The sequence below is a fragment of the Bombus affinis genome, chromosome 1, assembly GCF_024516045.1.
Source record: "Bombus affinis isolate iyBomAffi1 chromosome 1, iyBomAffi1.2, whole genome shotgun sequence".
NCBI lineage: Eukaryota > Metazoa > Arthropoda > Insecta > Hymenoptera > Apidae > Bombus > Bombus affinis.
In genome coordinates this window covers 5,518,718-5,540,600 of record NC_066344.1, presented here as the reverse complement: position 1 = coordinate 5,540,600, position 21,883 = coordinate 5,518,718, and the positions used below count along the sequence as shown (strand labels likewise).

Sequence of the window (21,883 nt, the reverse complement as noted above, 5' to 3'; positions counted from 1 at the left end):
TGGATCAGATTTCCGGTTTCACAGTGTTATCTAGAATACGAAGAATGAATTAAAATAATGAATTCGATGGTTCCAACTATCACACGACGTTAAAAGTTTTTTAAACGATCCACCGATATTTCAAAGGTGCGGCTCGATCACGCAACTATATAACTAAAAATGTTGGAACGTTCAGTTACACGATAATTCTACAGATGCCACAATAAGGATGAAAAAAAGCGAAAGGAAGCAATGATGGCAGGGAGAAAGGAGGAAAATCCCGCTAGTCGTACAACTCGTTTCTTTGCTCGTCTCCAACGGAGGTTCTTCTTCCATTCATAAATTCGAATCAACAATAACAACTCGCGGTGTTGTGTTGTTACGGTCGCGTATACGCGAAAACGTATTCCGTCGCGCGATATCGATTCACCACCCCATTTACGATCGCTGAGAGAGAAATTAACCCTCTATAATTGCATAGTTGATTATAGTTTTCCACGTTGATAACAAAAAAGAAATAAAAAGTAAATTATTTGATGGAAATACGAGGGTATGATAATAATAAAAGAAATATGTATACAAATGTATGTGTAAAATAGAAGTAACATGATAACGTATCGTATTAGATGTGGAAAAAAAAATTCCGTGCTTTTAGCTTTATGTTGTTTTACGATTTTTGTGTCTTTCGTTCTTAATGTTATCCTTGGTATAGAAACGACTAAAATAAAAATAACACAATGTATATGTATATTAGGCGTAGAAGAAGAATTCTGTACCTTTAGTTTCATGTTCTTTTGTGAGCAAAATGTACTTCCCAATTCTTAAAAATTAAAATTATTTCCTATCTTCTGATTATTTCAATGTTTTCTTTTCCATTCTTTCAGTCGTTGTGACCCAGCTGTTTCTGCATCTCGAACGTTTTACGAAGGATTTGACGAGTAAAAGATTTTACTCAAAAACTTGTTTAAATAATCTCCGATATTGTTTCGTATATGTTATATTATCTATCAGTATCATCGCCAACGAAGTATATCGTTTTTACAACTTCGATTGATAACTGCAGGAAGAACATACTCATAAATACACATTTTATCAGAGACAATTATATTTGCAATTATTTTTTTAATTATATCGGAATTAGAATATTAAATGATACGTTAAGGGAGGCACACGCCATAATATAAAACTAAATATAAGACTGAAGCACCGAATTTTTTTACATCTAATAGATACATAAATAAAGCACATAACTCTCAACTCGTATAACGTTAGAAACCATTAACATTAGAACTATCAAACCAATCAAAACAACTGCTATCGGATTTTTTCTTTTCGATAATATTAATATTTACTTTTACCGAGATAGAGACGCGATTTCGTCGAATTTTGATTATCGATCAGAAACGTAGTAAACTTCGAAACTAATTCTCCGTGAAAGACAGAAAATGCTACTCCTCTACTCTTCCCCTCTAGCCTTCCTGTATAACGTATTTAGATACATATTAAAGATGATAGCTCTAACGTTAAAAGAAGGACGATAACATTCTGGGTTCTCAAAGATATTCTTTGATCCGTTGTTTTGCATGGCTGAAGCTCAAACTCGATAGCAGGCACGGCGCGCGTAAATTTCTTCTCACGACGACTGTTTGCATAAAAATATCTTGCCCGCGATCGTTACGCCGTCGAAAACTTTCAAACAAGAGAGAAGTAAATCCCGTTTAAACGAGTTTGAACGTGGATAGCTAAACGTTGGCGATGCAAAATCGACCGAATCGAGCGAACGCGCAACAGGTCTCCTTCCCGAACGAAAGAATTGTCAATTTTCTGTCGTTTCGTTCTCGCGGCTGCGAGATAAGCCGTGGAAGTCTTCTTTTCTTCCATCATAATACGCGATAATACGCGACTTTCACCTCGTCAGCCAATATAATTTCCACGTGTTGCGCAGATAGTGCCTTCCTCCGCTGGCAATCGAAGGTAATTTCATCGGATGCCCGAGAGATCCAGCTGGGAATCCCCGAAAGAAACTCGAAGCACGAGTTATTGATCAACTCTAGCCGCGAGCGACAGGCAGAAGAGAAGGAGAAGGATTCGTTGGACGGAGGAACCTGAATGACGGGATAAAACTTGTGTCGGTCGAAGCGAGAAGGAAAAGTGTCGTGTGTTAAAACAATTTGGAGCTAATAAGAAGCAAAGAGGAAATATTTTTTTCGTGAAAGAAGAAAACGTAAATAAAAAGAAACGGAAGAATAATCGAGAATTTATATAAAGTGTCAATTGGAAAGTGTCGATTGTTCTGCGTGGAAATAGGAATATAATAGAATTGATATATTTAAGAAGATTGACAAACGGAATAAAAAACGGATTCTTCGAGTTCGTCGAAGGAGAAAGCATCGATTATCATCGAATTCGAGTGTCGTAGAGAACGAGAGCTGGTTTCTTCCATGGACGCGCGTCGAAGATAATCGAACGCACCTCAGCCAGGACCGCCGACATCCAAGGTAAATATAGCACCTGTTTTCCCGTCTTTCTGTTTCACCTTTAATGCCCACGCGTTTCTTCTGATCGAGCAGAAATACCGGTGCGTGCGTGCATTCACCTACGTTTGCATAGCAATGCGCATTTTTGCATCGCGGCCGTGCGCGAGCGCCAGTGTCTCGGCGACGAGAGAAAAAAGAGAGAGAGGGACAGAACGAAGAAAAGACGAAGAATCGAGTGAGAAAGAGAAAAAGGCAACGTGTGCATGCGTCAGGTTTTCTTTTTGCTCGCGTATAGCGAAATGTAAATGACGTATGTTGTCGTGATACGACATTATTCCTTCGTTGACAACGAACGTAACAATTTCGTTACACCAATCGATCGAACTCACTTTCCATCCTACCGTTGTCGCCAAACATTTATACATACTTTTATTCTCGATTTTCTCACGGCGTTACAATGAAATATAAAAGCAAGATTACGCGTTTTCGTGATAAGTTCGCCGTTCAGTCGAAGGTTATCGTTCGTTTGGTAATTACTATCGACGGCCGTTCGATCATTCATTAACCGCGTCTCGTAAAACCTTGCACGAGAATGTCCTCGGAACATTTTCTCTCTCCGTCTCTTTCTCTTTCTCCTTCTTTCCCTTTGAGTTACTCTCCGTTGGTTCTTTCTAAAATTAAGCGAGCCAGCGATCAAGCCAACGAGCGAACTTTCGTTTCACGAACGAAGCGGTGTTTACAGGAACGGTTGCACGTTGCCCCGCTGTTTTCCGGTGTATCTGACGTTTCGAAAAATCGGCTCGCGTCGCCTTACCGTGCCTGCAATCTGCTCGACTTTCTCCGGAGCGGAGCGGCTTAGATGAGCGACGGAATTTGTTACGCGGAGACTCGCGTTAGAAATTCAGAAAACGGGACACATTACTTATACAGGTACAGAATACGACGGCTCACAAAAGTACTTGAACGCTTGTAGAAATTTTTTACGAATATATTATGTGTGTCGTAGGAAACACTTTGAAATTTCATTAGCACCGTTATGAGAGTACACTATCACGATTACATTGGAAAAGTTCAACATAACATAGAAGTTACAGGATATATATGCCAAGCGTTGCAAGCATATACGACGGCTACAAAAAGTGTTTGCGCAATACTGTATTTACATAGCGATCATACTAATCATACTTACTATTTTACGAAAATTTGATACTATGAGAAACAATAATTTTTTCATACTATTAGCTTGATAACGGAAAAGTGTTTCATTGAAAAATGAGAATACGTGCAAGTAATTCTCGTAGACACTGTACTTTGCAAAGATCATCGAGATATTTAAATGGACAATTACTATTATTATTATATTGGTATATTTATTATATTGGTATTATATTTATTATATTTATTATATTGGTAAACTACGATATTTAGTGAGATCAATTTCAATACCAATTATATGTTTGAAACTTCTATGTACGCTGTATATTAATTTTTTATTAATCGTACGTATATGTTTGTATCTTTTATATACGTTTTCGGATTGATTTCAAATTCTACCAACATAATCACGATAGTCCTGTTTCGTTATAGCGTTAATGAAATTTCAGCAAGTTTCATATAACACGCGTAATACGTTGATTAAAGTCTTCTATGTCACTGTGGACGTTTGTGTACTTGCGTGAGCCAGTGCATATTTTAAATATATTCTTATGAAAAGTAGTTTCGTATATTCATATTCTTCTGCAAAATGACCTTTAGAATATAAAATAAATGACATAAATGACATAACAGGACCTTTGTAGGTAAAAAAAGAGAAGCGTGGATGAAATGACATATATATATATATATATACTATAAAATAACATAAGATTTGGAATTGTAAAATATCGTTAATAACAATGTGCCATAATTCGTTCTCAATAAACACTTGGACGATGATTATTTCGTTTCGTGTATTTCGTACTCTGTTTGTATAAAAATAATTCTATAACCAAGGGTTTCGTTGTTGAAGTACGCTTTCGAAATACACAGTTATTGACAATTCTTTTCTTTGCTTGGTGACTAACATAATATTTCTAAAGATGGCATACTGTCAATGTTAAACTTCTTGTATTATCCACATTGATAAGGAAATAGGTATGCTCAGATTGGAAAATATCTAGAGAACAAACTGGATTATTCTTTCAACATGGGTTATTGAAGGTTTCCGTAAACATAACGCTGCTATTATTAACTATATTATCATGCGTTTAAAATCTAATACGAGATTCTCGAAATTTATATTTTATTTGTTCACGTATTTTCTTACATTAGTATCATTTTGTTTATATCTCGTATAACGACGAAAAAATAATTGTTGAAATATTATCTTCCTTTTCCTCGTCAATAAATATTATATTTTATTAACGCGAGTAATAAAAATATTTAACGAGATGGAATATTATTTATTATTTAATAAACTCAAGACTATTTATTATCCGATAGCTGATATATGTAGATAGAAAATTGGCACTGAATTCGAGTACTTTAATACGTACAATCATTAATTATCGATAAGCTTTCTCATTGCTCCATTTTAATGCCCTTGATTTCCTCCATTGCAAAACGTCATATTATTATAATCACAATTAAAGAAGAATTAAAAAAGAAATCAAATCTACTTAATGTTCAAATGCTAGTCAGTGATAATACAAATAATAAGATTCCCATTGAATAAGGAAGTCTTGTTTACATCGATTAACACACTTGTGAGAATCATTCCCTGTAAAGAATCCGAATATGCATTCTCGTAGAACACGATTTAATTAAATTGACACACGTCATTGGAAACTGTTTCCTCGCATTGTATTATCGCGAAAACAGGCAGAAGGTAAAAGGAAAGTTTCTTGTTTAGTAGCTTGTGTTATCGTTTTTATGTGGAATTGTTATCGTTATCGCAAAAACCCAACTGTTTGTACAAACGAGAGCAACTAAGTAGCACGTAAGAAAAGTCAAATAGGTTTTCGAAGTATAGTATCACGCGGATAGTGTTTACTATCGATATTAGAACACGACCAACCCATTAAAACATACACAGGAAACGACTTTTGGCTCAGATTAGTCCCCAGGGATTTGCATATAGAGGCCATTACTCCACACCGGTTCGAAGTACCAAACGAGACGAGTGTACACTTGAAAAGAAAACGTTCGTATTTCAATACACGCTGTTAAACATCGTAATTTACTATTTACTAAAATTCCATTTCGTTTGATCAAACACCGTGAGGGCCAAATTTAAGTTGTTCAGTTTGAAAAATTATTTTTGAAAATTTCAATATAGCAAAAATTTTATCAAAATTTATACAAGTTTATATTAGGTAATATAAATTTATTTGAATTTTAATATCATGATATATGAATTAGTTTGAACATAAGAGAAATATAGCAATGAGAGTAACAAACTTATGCATGAACAATAGAAAGGAGTATGTGCAATTCACATGATTACAACAAATTACGAACGTAATTATATATATAAAAATCCTATTAATTATATATAATCCTATTTTTTATATAATAAATTTTATATAAAATTTTGTATAAAATTCTATTAATTATATTTATAAAATCCTATTTTTGTTTATCAGACGAAATAATTATTACATATTATTGTTACAACTACGTAACCACTCTAATGCTTAAACAATAGTTACCTGTCGATACAATTGCTGATGTTCTATTTACATTCTTCAATACACATCTGCACTTCTATTTTTATATGAGCAAACGTTTAAAAATTACACGATGTTTAAAAACAAAGTAACTTTAACCAACTCGTTTCTCCGAGTATTTTATCTTTTAAGAAAAATTCTATTGTACAGTTTGTTACGAAATAATGACTAAGTATTTCACGTTGAAATTGAAAGTGGAAGGTAGTACGAACAAGATGATAAAATTTCAGTTATCTTCAGTTTCGAAATCATAGGGCATTTTAACTAAGGAGGACAGAATCTAGTAAGGTAGAGTTATTTTTAGGTCACCTAAGCTTCCACACCTTAACATTCGATCTTCAACTTTGCTCAGAATAATCAGACTTGCGTGCGTATTATGAAACGCCGATATAATATGTTAACCTTTAACATATATGCATATTAATATTTAATATATCGTAAAAACGACAGAAAATATCATCTACTTTAAATATAGCAAGAAGAAGCATCAAAAGCCAGAAAATGACACGAATAACAACCCTATGATAAAGTTGAAGGTAAAAATAAATAATCTCCAGAAATAAAGTAACATACACACTGAATTGATAACTACAATCGAGAATATTAATTTCAGTTGAACGAGTTTTCCTTTACACGAGCAAAAGTTATATTCTCGTAGAAATAAATATAAAAAAATAATTATATATATATATATATAGATCTTTGTCAGGCTGTAAATACAAGTACAAGATATATTTCATTGTTTAGCACGCGATTAATGGCGAGTTAAAATAGTCCGGCTTTTAAATGTAGATCGCTTAAAAGTGATTCATAACCGAATTTGTCGAATTACAACACGAATCACTCAGCTCGACTCAAATATCTTTCTGACCTAAATATAACCGCAGTCTCAATAGCGTCTGTTCTATCCGTTATATTAGTAACATTTCGTGTTTTAATAATTCCGCGGTCATCACACTTTCTCTTATCGTTTCACTCGGTTCCGTCACTCCGATTGAAGCGACACTCGTCGTTGCTCGGATTACTGATACCTCGTCGTGGCACGTGAACGTCATCGTCGAACAAATTTCCTACTTTTAAAAAATGATGGACACGCGTTAGTGTACTTCGTCGTTCCATATCTACAAGCCATTAATTATAACAATAATTAACTGCAACGCGCTTCAGCAATATGTGTAGACTAAGTCACGGACTCCGGCCGGTTTTAAAATACTTTCGTGTCGCGAGTGTCATAATAATAACGAGAGTCTAGGCCAGTAGTCAGGAAACCGCGCGGCCTGATAATATCTTCCATCGTACTGCTTCCTTAAAACCATTTGTCGAAATGCGACCAAGAGGAAGGAGGGCGTGCTTGAATTTCGACCGAAAGTTGAAATTCACTCCACGACCATCGTCGACTCGTCCGCTTTCACGAACGATTTGCTTGCAGCGAATAAAATCTTCACGGCGATTCGTGGAATTTTGACGTCGTTAAAACGAGAATAAATGAATGGATTTTTCGACGCGCCACGTCGTTCCGATTGATTCGAGTGCACGTTGAGAATCTTTGATGAGAACCCATTTAGGTCATTCGTTATGATTAGCGGAGAATAATAAATTGATACTATTATTACCTTATCTGATAACTGATCTTATTACCTAGAATAATAAATTGATACTATAAGTATTATCTTATGCAGTTTGTTGAGAAAGTAAGGAATTTTATAACTTGTTTATAATCTTCTTTAAATATAGTGAAAATTTTATTATTGAAATCTTTCCTTGGAACATTATTGTTCTGTGTTGTAAACTTGGAGATTGTTGTTATAAGCGAGACATAATTGATTAATCTAAATTAAAAACTAGCGTGAAAAATTACATCTACTCGATGATTGGCTATTTTTTCGTTAATAACTGAATATCGCGATCGAATAGTATTCGGCGATTAAAAATGGAAGCTTGTTGGCTAAAATGGCATTCAATTCCAAAAATTCTTCTCCTGTATTTCATTAAATATAGAAAGTTCCGCAATTATTGGAGGCAAAGTGGATTTTTCCGAACAAACGGAAATAGTCAAATTTAAATTATTCTGGAAATTAAAACGAAAACATATAATAATTATAATTGTATAATTATATTAATTTAATAATATATTATTAGTATACGATATAGCATATAATAATTTATATTTTTTGTAATCAAACCAGTTGGAATCACAAATAAAATTTTATGCAAATATACTTATTGATTTATATTATTAATTCGACATATGAGAATGAAAACAGACGCTTCAAATTTAATATTCTTCTTTTCGGTAGACGTGTACTCTTTGAATTCGTTTCACATCAATAAAATATCGCAAAATCTTCCAACTAAAAGAGCTAAATATTCGCACAGTGCAACGAAGAATGGAATAAAATGATGTTTATGAAGATAAAGGAATTCTAGAAGCAAGCGGATGTGACATTCTTTGGTTCGCTGTTCCGTATGCTCTGTACACTTAATGGTTAACTCGTTGAGTGTGTCGTGTTTTTATCAGCGTGACGTTATCTTTGACGATATTGATCAAAGCTGAAAATAATCCATTTATTGAAAAAGTCCTTAACGCAGTGTTTCTAGATTGTCTCCAAATATATAGTATTCGTTCATTTATTAAACGGAACTTTTATGTTTTCTTTATTAAGTAATCTTCTTAACTATCGCAATTTCTTTCGTTATTTAAAATCGTGTTGATCGTTATATATTAATAACGAAAATCTTACATTTTTCTGGCTGCAAAACTACTGGAGCAGGGATTAGAATGTGAAGAGCCGTATTCCATAGAATGAAACTGTATTTCAAGAAAAATATTTTATAATCGAGCGAGATTCAATTCTGCGTGAAATTATAATATTCGTCTTCGACGTATGGAACTTTTTCAAAAGAGAGCATTAAATATTTAGGAGAAGAGCTTGGATAACATTCCACGTGAATGAACTCACAAACCGGATCTTTGAGGTGAGAAAAACCACTATTATTTCCTGTCAGCAAAAATATATTTTTAGTGAAAAGAAAAAAAAGAAACAAACGTCGTCCGATCGATAACATTGAATATCTCGCTAATTTTCTGACTATTTCTATTCCCTATTTTAAATAAATTCGAGTTCCTTCGGCGATATTTTCATAAAATATTCGGCTCGTCGAAACATTTGCGTTTTAGTAGCTGTTTCTTCAGGCGTGTCGTGTTCGGAACAGTTTCGCATTGTGAACATGGTGCTTTCTAAAATTCCACTTACGATGCTAAGAATTATCCAAATAACTGTGCACAGATATTGTCGAAACTACATATTCAGAAACGTAATATATTATTAGAGATGCTATCCGATTCTAAAATATGTTGAGAATCTTAAGTAACGATTCAAAGATATTCAAGTTCAGAAATTCGTTCGATGTTATCTCTGCAACATTACAAAATTCTATTGACAAATATCGTCTAGAAAATAATTGAAAGGTTTTATTTATACGCAAGATAAGAAGAATGAAAATACCAGATAATTGCAAGCTACTGTACAACATTCCAAGAAACATTTCTCTTTCGATCAGTTTGACATGTACACTACAGTTCAGAACTATCCTAATACTTATTTATTTTTTCGAAACTGTGTACTTTAATAATAAATAATAATTTAATAATATATACGTATAAATATTTATATAATTATCAAAGAAATAATAATAAATAATTAATAATAAATATAAATCAAACTGCAATGAATATTATTCTTTGTAATCATCGTAGTTGCATAGAACAGAATATTAAAATCGAATTAAATTTGGACTTTCGAACGACAATATGAAATAATAAAACAGACGTTTGTAATTGATAAACTTTATAAAACTAGTTCGTCGCTTGATAGCTTAAGTATTAGGTTGTCCTATGTTTCTTTCGCTTTATAAGGAAATAATAAACGCACAATGTCTTTTGTTTTAGATTAGTTTATTGAATTATGCACGAATATAATAATAGAAATAGAACGAAATGGATCATATTTAAGTCAATAAAATAATATAAAACAGAAATTGTTGTTCATCTATTATCACCTTATAGAACGAAAGAAACTTTTCGGACTATCTAATACTTGCTAAGGAATCTGTTGTTCTTAATTATTTGTAGATATTTAGATGTAGTCATGTACGATTCAATCGTACACAAGGAGAATAATATTTACAAATTGGATTTAAAAGTCTCAAGCAAAGAAAAACAAAGGCATGCGACGTCGAGAATTTCCACTCCCAGGAAATGAGGTAGGAACGATACTCTCGAAATCATTGCTAATCTCACATTGAAATTTTACGTTTCTACGCGGATATGATATCGTAATGTCTGCAATTTGTCGAGACGAGGCATCGCTGTACGGACAAGTACGTTCTTCGAAGAGATTCAAAGTAACGAGACTTAAGTAAATACTATATATTACGCGAAAGAAATTTCGTTCTTAACTAGCTAACTTAATCGTAACGATGGAATTAAAAATTAATAAAGACAAAGTTACCTTCGTCGACTTTATTTCGTGGAGATGCGAGAAGGATACAATTTATTTTTATCGGGTAAATAAGAGAATAAGTGACTAAAAAATTATTACACCAAGATTATGATAATCTGAACGAGTTCACTCGCCTTTCTAAGTTAAGAAATTGAAAGAATATCACATTGATATGATATACGTACTTTGAGAGTTTGCTTGTACGAAATTTACAAATCGCATTTAAAAGTTATCGAGAATCAAGTTAAGGATAACATTTCCTGTAATTAATCGTAGTTGACTAAGACTTGCAGAATCATTCATGACAATTTTTCCACGAACACGATTATAAAAATGAAATATAAGCAGGTATTCATAATAATATTTAATACGTCTGTTTACGTTCCACTTTTATAATCGTGTCCATAGAAATACGAATTTGCGTAAACATCAGCAATTTACTTTCTAGGAATGTCCAATGGAGTATGCGAAACGTTCTCATCGAGGATTCTGACAGTCTTGGTCAACTTATGATTAATTACAGAAAATTGTAAACTTACCTACTCATAATGACATTTAATAGGTCTAACTTCGGATGTTTTATAACATTTGTGCGTATAAAACCTGCACATCTTTGCATATAAACATTTTTCATAAATATACAAACATCTAGCCTATTAGGAAACACTCACCTACACGCAAATAATGTTCCACAAAAAACTTCTATATGTATATACCACCTAGCCGATGTCCCATCATGTGCCATTAATTTTACGTGTTTTTAAAACGTTGCACGGCCGTGTTATATTGCCGGCATACGAAACATCGCAAAAAGTGGTTCAAGTCCCACGAGTTTGCTGAATTTTCGAGCAAACCAGCCAGTTTCTTTTTCCCGACTTGTTTCGCGAATATTCCAGCTACATATACAACACGGATAAATATCCCGACGTGTTTCGCCAATAATATATATACAAATGATTCCTCGTGTGCAGATAATAACGTGATCCGGTGCATTATATCGCTAATGAATAGACACACGTCCAACTCCGAAGGACTTGACACGCGGCGCGACTTAGATAACTCCGGTAACGTAACGTTCACACAACAGAGTCGTGTGTGTTCGGTGTAATGGTCCCACGTGATACACCGTGTCCCCGTCATTAATGAAGTCGCAGAATGTATTCGCATTGGGTGCCATTATACGCGAGCTTCGAGCATGTACTCGGCCGTGAGCAAGAATGCTTCTGTGAATGTCGTCAACAGAACCGCTGCGGTCTGAGGTCGATGACGGCGCAAAAAAGAAAAGAAAAAGAAAACAGAGGGTAAGAAAAAAGCGGAGAGAAGATAAAAAGTAACGACGACGAGAGAAGAGTAATCATTTTCTTTGGCTGTAAAGAAATGACGTTTATAATGTCAATGGGAATATCGCAGAGGAATTTCTTTCTCTCTTTCTTTCGATTCGACCGAGCCGCAATTCATCCAACGCCGATGGTGTTCGACGAACAGAAAGATGTATTACCAATAGATTCGACGAAGATTAATATCGAAGGATGCTCGAAGGCATCTCGCGAATCGAGCCATCGAGTCAAGTTGATGTCTCAGTTGAAGTGCACGCTGAAGATCTTATTGTGACACTCGATAAAGCGTGTAAGACTCGCCGAGTTTAATTGCCTTTTTCGCGTGTAACGATGCTCGGTGCTCGGTGGCTCTCTGCAAACGTGTTTTTAAACGAAGTATCTTGCATGTTCATTCGGAAATCGCTTCCAGACATTTCGATGGGAGATGATGACATCGTGTTAGACTTTTATTTGGTGTTGTAGTTTTCTATTATGTGTGACGTTGATAGTATTGTGAAATTATCTTGTACGGGATAATCGAGTGATATGTGTACATATAGAAAAAAAGAGGATTCGAGACTGATTTACGAAATAGTAAATAATTTACTTTGGTTTATTACCGAGCCATGAATCTTGTATAGATTAATTCGCGCTAATCTAGTTAAGAAATGGTTTTCTGTCTAATGAGTGGTATTTTTAAACTACTTGAGCAAACTTACGATATCGTTTGTGAGAGAGAATATTTGAATTTCTAAGAAATAAAACTCTAGGATATCGCGAAATTGCCGTGCTTTTAGAAAGAAAATTGTAAAATTCACATTTTCCAAGAAATGGAACGACGAAATCCTTTCTAAATAAAATTTCAACCAGCCACAAGGTAATTTTCTTTCTGAACGACAGCTCTTTTCCTTTCCATCTTTCACACGGTTAACCTTTCTCGAGCAAGAATATTTCGCTGAGAAAAAAGGATTCGCAATATTCCACTTCCTGGCTAGCTGGAATCCACGTTCACTGTGTCAATATGTACGTAGCCTGTGCAATTATGCTTCTACACTAGATTCTATGGAAATAATAGGTGCCTTCTGCAAATTTTTATTGCACCGTACCAGTATGGATCGCTACACGAGCCAGTACATTAGAAACAATTACGATAACAGATTATAATGTGGAATATATAATTATTTTCACATGATCGTAAGTAACTCGCTAACGTAACAACATCGACAGTCATGAATTTCGTCAGTATATTATTTCGTAACTTACTGTCGTAATTATTTATTAGCTCCGTTTATCCTATGTAAAACGTTTAAAAATTATCGTCTAAAATGTTAAAACTCCGTTAGCGTTAACTCTGTTCAGTGTTAGATACGTAGCGGAGAGTATAAAAACGCAGAATTATTACGAGTCAGTTTCCCCAACGAGAAAATCGAACTGACCAATCCAGAAGAAAGCATCAGTCGCAACAGGCTTTCTCTCCATATTTTCTTCGCTGCTTTTTCTCTTCGAAGTAATACTCGAACTTACCAAACGCATAGAACTTGCCTATTTCTTCAATTCTATACATATATACACTAGGAATTTTAATTACGACTGTGTTTTGATAACAGTTATACAACGTCATTTCAGTTTCTATATATATCCACGTATATTTTTCTTCTGGATTTTGTAAACTCGTTGTTTATGTTCAATAATATAATCATTCGTATTTATGTCGTACAATGTACAATATGTATTTATACCAATGCACGATATTTTTAGTAAATTCTTGTAATATATATATATATCTACTAAACACTAGAATTAAACATAATGATATCAACGAATTTTAAATTTAATTTGTCGATCGTTCTTATCATAGTGTAATTAAATATGACGTATTAATTAAATAATATCAACCCGATAATAACAGTCTATCGAAATACGTACATGTATATATATCGTATTAATAATAATAAAAATACCATTTGGAAACCATCTTTCCCGATTCAAGCACACAGGAAAAATAGAGAAAAATGAAAAATCAAACAACATTATGAACATCGAGAATAATAATTAAAAAATGGCAGAAATCGTGATTACATTATTTTCTTTTGTCGATAATTCCTCGACCTATAACTGTCCATACGTCGCGCCGGGTCGTCGCGTTGATACACACAATTACTTAATCGCAGATCGTAGAGCACAGCGAACGACGTAATTGTGTGCGAAGAATTCTTGGCATTGAATCAAGCAGAGTCAGGGAAAACGGGATATCCCAGTTCGATTATCTCTCGGGTTGCGTGCACGTCTCTCGTGCGAATGGTTCTTGATTGTCCTGAAATGTTTATACATACATCCGTTCAAATTATCGGGAGATTCCCCAGTTTGTTTATCTGTTTGCTATGGCAATCTTCCACTGTTTACATTTGTACTTCCCCATTAATTTCCTTCTAAAAGTTCAACATTGTAGACCTTTCAAATTTTTCTATGTAGTTTTCCATGCGTTTTCGATCGATCAAAAAGAATAGACAGACAGTTTAGAATTTCAGTACGCTTGGAATTCGACGAATGCTTCATACCGAAATTAGAATTTCTCTTTAGAAACTGTTAATATGCGCGCAATATCGTTGCATATTTACTGTGCTTGCCTCTAGTTGACACTAAGGATAGGTGGCTATTGCAACAACGAATTATCGAAATTCTTACTGCGTACGTTTGTCTTCTCGTAACTTACAGGAATTCACAGTTAGCTTCACCCAGTTCATAATTGATATCGAGTTAACACGGTTACGCGTCGAACTGTTAAGCTACTTACGATGGTTTACGAAAATATTTGAACACTCATCGACGAACATGTTTTAAGAATGTCACTATTACACGTGTTATATGAAACTGTCTGAAATTTTATTAACACCGTAATGAAACAGTCTATGGTGATTACGTATGTACGTAGATTGGTAAAATTTGACACCAATCTGAGAATGTGTATAGAAGTTACAAATTGCTTACTGCAAACCTAAATAAACCAAAATACAAAAGACCTAATATACATTATTAAAAGTAGAAATTACAATTCTATTTCCTATACATCTTCAAATGTTACCAAATAAACCGTGATAATTATGTCTTATTATAACGCTAATGACATTTCAAAATGTTTTATATAAATGTCCAAATATTTTCGTGGCACACTGTGTAGAAAAAGATTGAGATCTTGCTATCTCCTGCTATCTGACGAATCGATTCTCCTGAAATCCGATGTAGCCCAACAAATATTTCTTAACCTTATAGAACACACTTTGAGGTTAAGATGCCGCCTATGCTATATGTCACGTTATACAGTATACATTTTGTTAACTAAATCCTTTTTCCAAGATATTTTGGACTGTTGATATTAATAAAATAAATATATATATACCCTTGAATCTTTACGATTATTTTCCACATGAAAACTTATAGAATAATATTGAGCTAAAGAGGTAGGGGTAATAGGCCTGTCGACAGGCCCAACGGTGCACTGATGTGATTTTTCCTCACGTGTGCACTGATGTGATTTTTGTCCACGTGTGCACCATAGGATTAATGACTAACAACTGTCGACTTACTCAAACGCTTAGCTATTATACAACAACATACACGAGAAGATCATTTATTGCTCTGTTAAACCGCTTATGCGATTACATAGAAAAAAAGACAATGACCTGCTATAAGTCAAGAAGATGAATTGATTCACCTGAAATCCAATGTAGTCGAATGAATTTCTTAATGACTAACAACTGACGACTTACTTAGACACAGCAATTAGCAACGTGATTGCACGACAAAATTATCGATTCCTTGCGCGATACTTTCTACGAATACTAACGGAACACAATCGGAGAACCGGGCATCTGAAACACTAGTGACAATGAATCGGTGAACATCAATGATGAAATTAGCGGTATTTAAATATTTTGAAACGTTAAACGGAGATTAATGTTGGATCCGTGTACGATTGCAGGGGGTCCAAAGCGTAACTTTCCTCAGGATAATGCGAAGCCTGGAGAGGTTATCGGGTAGCGATCAAGACTGCGATCAGGAGATGTATATCGACCTAGACGACGCTTCCGTCGATTCGCTTACCGGAAAACGAAGTCGCCACCATGTCGTTGGCGCGGAGGTAAGGACTTTTCTTCTATTTTCGGTGTAATTAAGTCCGACGTGCTAGCGGAGGCACTTCGAGGCCGGATAAATTAAATTCTACTCAAACTAAAATAGCCTGTATTACTCGTTTCTTTGCGCTTGGGCACTTCTTATAGGCTGTGCAGGAGTAAAAATGCGAGAATACGTGAAAAAGTTGTATGAATGTACACAACAAATTATATACGTACATTGATGATTAAAAACGTCGACATAAATCGTGTTTTCCAATATTTTTAAGTTTTTTCTAAGGTACTGTGCAAGAGTAAACATAAGGACACGATAAAATTCTGTGAAGAAAGCGTAATGAATAAAAATTCTCACATGGTGTATATCATATTTTCTTGGTATGATTTGTTATAATATGAAATTTAATAATTTATACGGATTGATTTGCCTCACTGTAGTTACAGCATTGATTGATAAAGTTTATCAAGTAAGTATCGAGTCTTTGAGATTCGAGATTAATTACAAATTCAAGAACTTTACCTCGTTTATTATGTGGAAAGTCATCCATAAAAATGAACAGATTTTTCATCGACGATAACAGGATAAGATGAATAATATACGAAGATAAATTGTCAATTATTAATATGTCTGTACCATTAAAATAATACATGCGTATATTATGCAGTTAAACTATGATCACTGCATACATGTGAGAGTTGCGCGTGAAAGAAAATACAAAGATAAAGTTATCACATACTGAGCTTTGTAAACGCTCTGAACAGGTTATTTTAGTTCTTGTAGAAGCATACAACATATACAGAGATAACAAGGAGGATATATTTAGAATAATATATATTCAAATGAAATCTAAAATTGCAAATATTTCTCATTATCATCGATTAAGATTCGGTACGTTCAACAGAGTTTCTACAACTTCATAATAATTTTGTTTCCAAGAAGAGCCGTACAGGTGCAGCAACTTTGTGTTATCTTCCTTTGATTGATTAGAGATAACGTTTGTTGTAGTTCCAATTCAATTAACGTAACTGATATACGGAAATAAGTACTCGTGTACTTATTCTTTATAAATAACGATAAGACAATTAACTTGTAAATGAAATATTGGAACGATACGTGGATTGCTATACTCGCAAGAAATATCACCAGTAAATGTATCTATCGATTGCCTTTTTTTGAAAAAAGGACTCCAAGCGAGAATCTAATTACGTATCATCGTAGTTTGTACAGAGAATATACGTGTAAGTGTAGCAGCAAATAAACTTATATTATAGATATCAGAGCAATCTTAATCTTATCTGTTACATTACGAGTAACTTGAATTTCTAGAGGATATTAGAATACGACCCGTTATATAATTCCATGATTATACCGTACATAATGAAAGTACATCGATGAAATGTGAGGATCAATGCAAGAAGTTTCGCCTCTGATACGTCTTGGGAAAAAAAATGGAGAACACAGTTTCATTAATCAACATTGTAATCAGCGTTTCTTATTAAAAGTAAACAAAGGTCACTTCAGAGGAATATTCCAAATAAAATTAATTTTTCTCTAATATCTCCTTCCATCGATCGGTCGTACATGTAAATTCCATAAACCTTTCGTAAGTTTGCTTTCATCGTTGGAATACTCATAGCCAATCCGGGGGAATTGTTCCCTGCTAATTTAGGAATGAGAAAGAGAAATAATTAGCGAAGTAATTAGAATAGTGGAAGGAGCGAACATAAGTTAATGAGTCTTTTCGAAACGATTAAAAAGGTGGGTGAGGAGAGTGACAGTAGTGGCAGCGAGAGGAGCCCGAAACAAGCGAAAAGAAGAAATCGCGGAGGACCACCGACGACGAGAAGACGAAAAAGTGGAATTTCTGCGCGGGAAAGGAACCTGAGGAGGCTCGAGAGCAACGAGAGAGAAAGAATGAGAATGCATTCCCTAAATGACGCTTTCGAGGTAATTTTCCACGCGTTACAAAATAGCTACGATTCGTGAGCAGCTTTTCAAGACACGCTTCAATCGTCCTAAAAAAAAAAAAAACAATAAATGTCCACGATAAATTTACTCGTTCGAAAGTTAATCGTAGGAAATCTGAAAATCTGAATTTACACTAACTCACAAAGATATTATATATTTGAATACTCCTTATCAAAATCTTTTACAATTATAGCGTAATCGTTGATTATGTTGAAAATAATGTATTTATAATGTATTATAAATATATATACATATATACACATATTTATTTTATTATATATATATATATATATATATATATTTTGTATCGATTCTAACGAATTGTTATATTCATGATATATTACAACGCACATAATACGTTCACAACAATGAGACGCTATATATTGAAAAGTACTCAAATTCAATTCAATCTTTGAATTCGTATCTTTTTATCTTGAAAAAAATTACACGTCAATTCGTGATATTATCAAACTACAAAATCTTCAACTTCTATTTCCAATATAATAAAGCACAGTTATCTCAGTCGATAGGAAATTTCATTTTTCAAACCACGTATTGAACGCGGTAACTTTATCCTTTCGAATACCTCGTTCCAATACGATCTTATTATTTCATATCCCCAAAGGCTTTTTCTTCCATGCTCCGCACAATACTCCGTTCAACGGAATAATAGAAGCGTAATATCTAGGAGATGTTGCCAGTCAGTGCCGGATCTGCCGTGAGCGTGGGCGATTCGTGTAGTACTTGAGATGTTATTTAAGGGCGGAGACGCGCGGTGGGGTGTGAAATAAGGGAATCCAGAGTTGTAAACTTCATATGGTAGCTCGTTGCATCGCCTTATGCAAAAGTCATCTTTCCGCAAAGAGGTCGAGGAGAAATAGACAGACAACGAGATATGGATATCGTAAGACATAGAAACTTGTAGACATGTACAGGGTGTTGAGAACATTTTGAATATTTATAATACGATTGTAGATATCAAGGAGATTGAACGAATGAAAAAAGTTCATGTACAAAACTATCGTTTCAAATTATAAAGAATTTAGTTTTAGAGATAGAAATATACTGATAGCTAAGAAAGGAATCGGCTGACGAACCTTTCTCTCTATTTCACTCGCACTTGGCGTTTCTCGCTTTGATGACAGTTGGAATCCAATTATCATTTACTTCCTCAGAGTGAAAAACATAGAGTATGAGTGAGATGGAGAAAAAAGTTCGTTAGCTGATTCATTAACCTGCGTGATAACTATTTAGTAGTATACTTCTAACGTAAAATCGAATGGTAATTCGAAAAATAGGTTTGAAGCGACATTTCTGTACGTGAAGTTACTTCATCGTCTAAAATCACAGCTTATCAAATGTCAAATGTTTATTTATTAACACCCTGTAAGAATAAAAAGTTTCAAGGAACTCTTCTGTGTTTAAATGGTTTCTATGGATAAATTCTTACTCGTGTCTTTATTTTATCAATCTTTTCTGAAATCTTCTCTGTGATATAAACACGGCTTCTCTAGCATACACAACTTCAATTGTAATTGAAGTGTCGACTTTATCGGGAATAATGTTATCATTTTCAGCAACTACGCGAAGTGATACCACACGTAAAAATGGAAAGGAAACTCAGCAAAATAGAGACGCTTACGTTGGCCAAGAATTACATAATGGCCCTGACAAACGTCATATGCGAAATGCGTGGCGAGGAGCAACCGTATACGTAAGTAGCTTTATCAATTCGTACGCGTGTTCGTTTAAAAGGATTGTACGTAATAATAAAAAAAAGAGAGCAGAAGGACAGAACCGCGATTATCGATAAAAGAAAATAAGACATCTCTGCGGCAAATCAATTACACTTGATTAACTTCGAGACTATTGCGTAATTCTGTTTTACCTGAGCGGTAATCCACGGTAAACGTAATCTGTTGATAAAGATAATGCCCATAGAGATATTCAAATTTCGTATTTTAAAATGCCACTCGAAGCGTAATAACTTATTTTCTAGTTTCTAGTGTAACGACAGCTTGTGTCTCACGTTGGACACATTCTATACGTTAGAGAAAAAAGTAGGACAGTCGTTAAAATATTTCTCTTTGGTACTCTTCCTTTGTTATATCGTATGAATTCTGTATTTTATATGTATGTACTTCATTTATATTTCAATTAATCATTAAATGGATTTTCGCGGTTCAAGTCGAAGGCATGCTTTTAATGCACGCATTTCTTTTCCTTTTTTTTTTCTTTTTTTATATGTTTTAACATCACGTCAATTGCGTATAGTCAGTGAGGATAATAAGGATTGAAAATATTACGAGGATTAGATCTTATGTAATGTCGCGTCTTTCAGAAAAAGGAAAACTTGTGGTCATCAAAGCATTTGAGACTTTTATTTAGAGTTCCCTTAATCTAGAATTTAAAACGAGACACTCTGTATCTAGGGCAATTCGATAGGATGGGTTCAACGATAATTTCAAATATCACACGTTGGTGGATGAGATTTGGAGATTCTTGAAATAATCGACTTTTGTAAGAGGCGTTTCGAATGTCGTATACGTCGATGTAACCGAGTTAGAGTACAACGTCCGATTGCCATTAAACGGTCGAAGATATACCGCTTTTTCTTTATTTTCACCGTTCTTTCAACGCCTCGATGCTTTCTCGTCCGTTGCACTCGCATACTTACATATTTCCAAATATCTTGCTCCTTTCCTGTTTATCATTCCATCCCACTAATCGAAGACTACGATATAATTTCAAATAAGATTAGCATTCTTCTTTTGAATGCATTTAACAAATTATTAGCAGGTACGTCAAATCGTTTTGTATCGGTATTAGCAAAGACACGATCAGTTTCTTCGTGACATTATTATACATATGGTTTTTCATTGAAATTTTCGTAGAAAGTTTTGATCGTATGCGGTAAGAATTAATTTTCAAATTTTGTATTAAAAACTTACGAATAAACAATTAATGATATAGTTTAATATAGATAAATACCTATTCAGTAAATTGTAAGTAAAGTAAATAATTATTCTGGCTAAATTAAACTTCAGTTGTATGCTCTCGATGAGTAATGAGACAGAAATTATTCTAGAGAAATTTAAATGGCTTAATTCTGAGTGACAAATGCTCGAATCTGATATGATTGACAGTTCATTTAATCGTTATCAAAAATGGGAAGATTGTATAAAGACAGAGATTAAAGTAAGAGTTTTATACGGCTAAATTCGAACGCGTAAAATACTCGTCAAAAATTCGCATCAGGTGAATTACTTTTCTTAACGTGTATACGTTATGTATAAAATTCATTACATCATTTTATAAAGCGATAAAAACGCAATCGAAAATATCGTTTCGAATATCAAAAGATATTCATAAATATCGAGATAAAGATCAAAACGAAGAATAAGTATATTGCTACGATTTATAGTTCTACTATCAAAAATAAATCAACTAAAGTCAAATAAGATAATCATTAAGTAATCGATTAAAAATATTCATATTCATATTTCGTTATAAAAATGGCACAAACTTCCTGTTTTTCCAAGTGCATTCAGGAAATTCTGATTTCTCAACGCGAATGAGGATTTTACAAACCTCTCTATCAATAGTTAATCTCCGAATTCCCCGACCTTCTTCCATTGATTGTAAATATCCGTTGCCGTGACATTATCTTCTAATTGCAAAACGAACAGCGAGCAGTGGTTGTTAATTCCGATAGAAGCTGTACATACCAAGTAAATTAGTTACATGAACATTTATATTCCGATCGTACTGCGACTCGTTGCCACAAATTTCACATTTCACGGCGA

At 34.0% G+C, this 21,883-nt stretch overlaps 1 protein-coding gene across 5 annotated transcripts in view; it reads left to right on the top strand.

Moving 5' to 3' along the window:
- LOC126920898 (class A basic helix-loop-helix protein 15-like) overlaps positions 1–21,883 on the top strand; it is a 262,862-nt gene that overhangs the window by 231,342 nt on the left and 9,637 nt on the right. For 2 of the 5 annotated variants that reach the window (XM_050731886.1, XM_050731876.1), the window contains 3 exons: positions 15,961–16,119; positions 17,868–18,056; positions 19,655–19,791. In XM_050731886.1, coding sequence (XP_050587843.1) covers positions 15,991–16,119; positions 17,868–18,056; positions 19,655–19,791 — 455 coding nt within the window. In that variant the 5' untranslated portion in view covers positions 15,961–15,990. Of the gene's footprint in view, positions 1–1,924; positions 2,478–11,062; positions 11,967–15,960; positions 16,120–17,867; positions 18,057–19,654; positions 19,792–21,883 lie in introns of those variants that run through there. The other 3 variants (XM_050731865.1, XM_050731855.1, XM_050731845.1) reach the window with 3 other exon arrangements.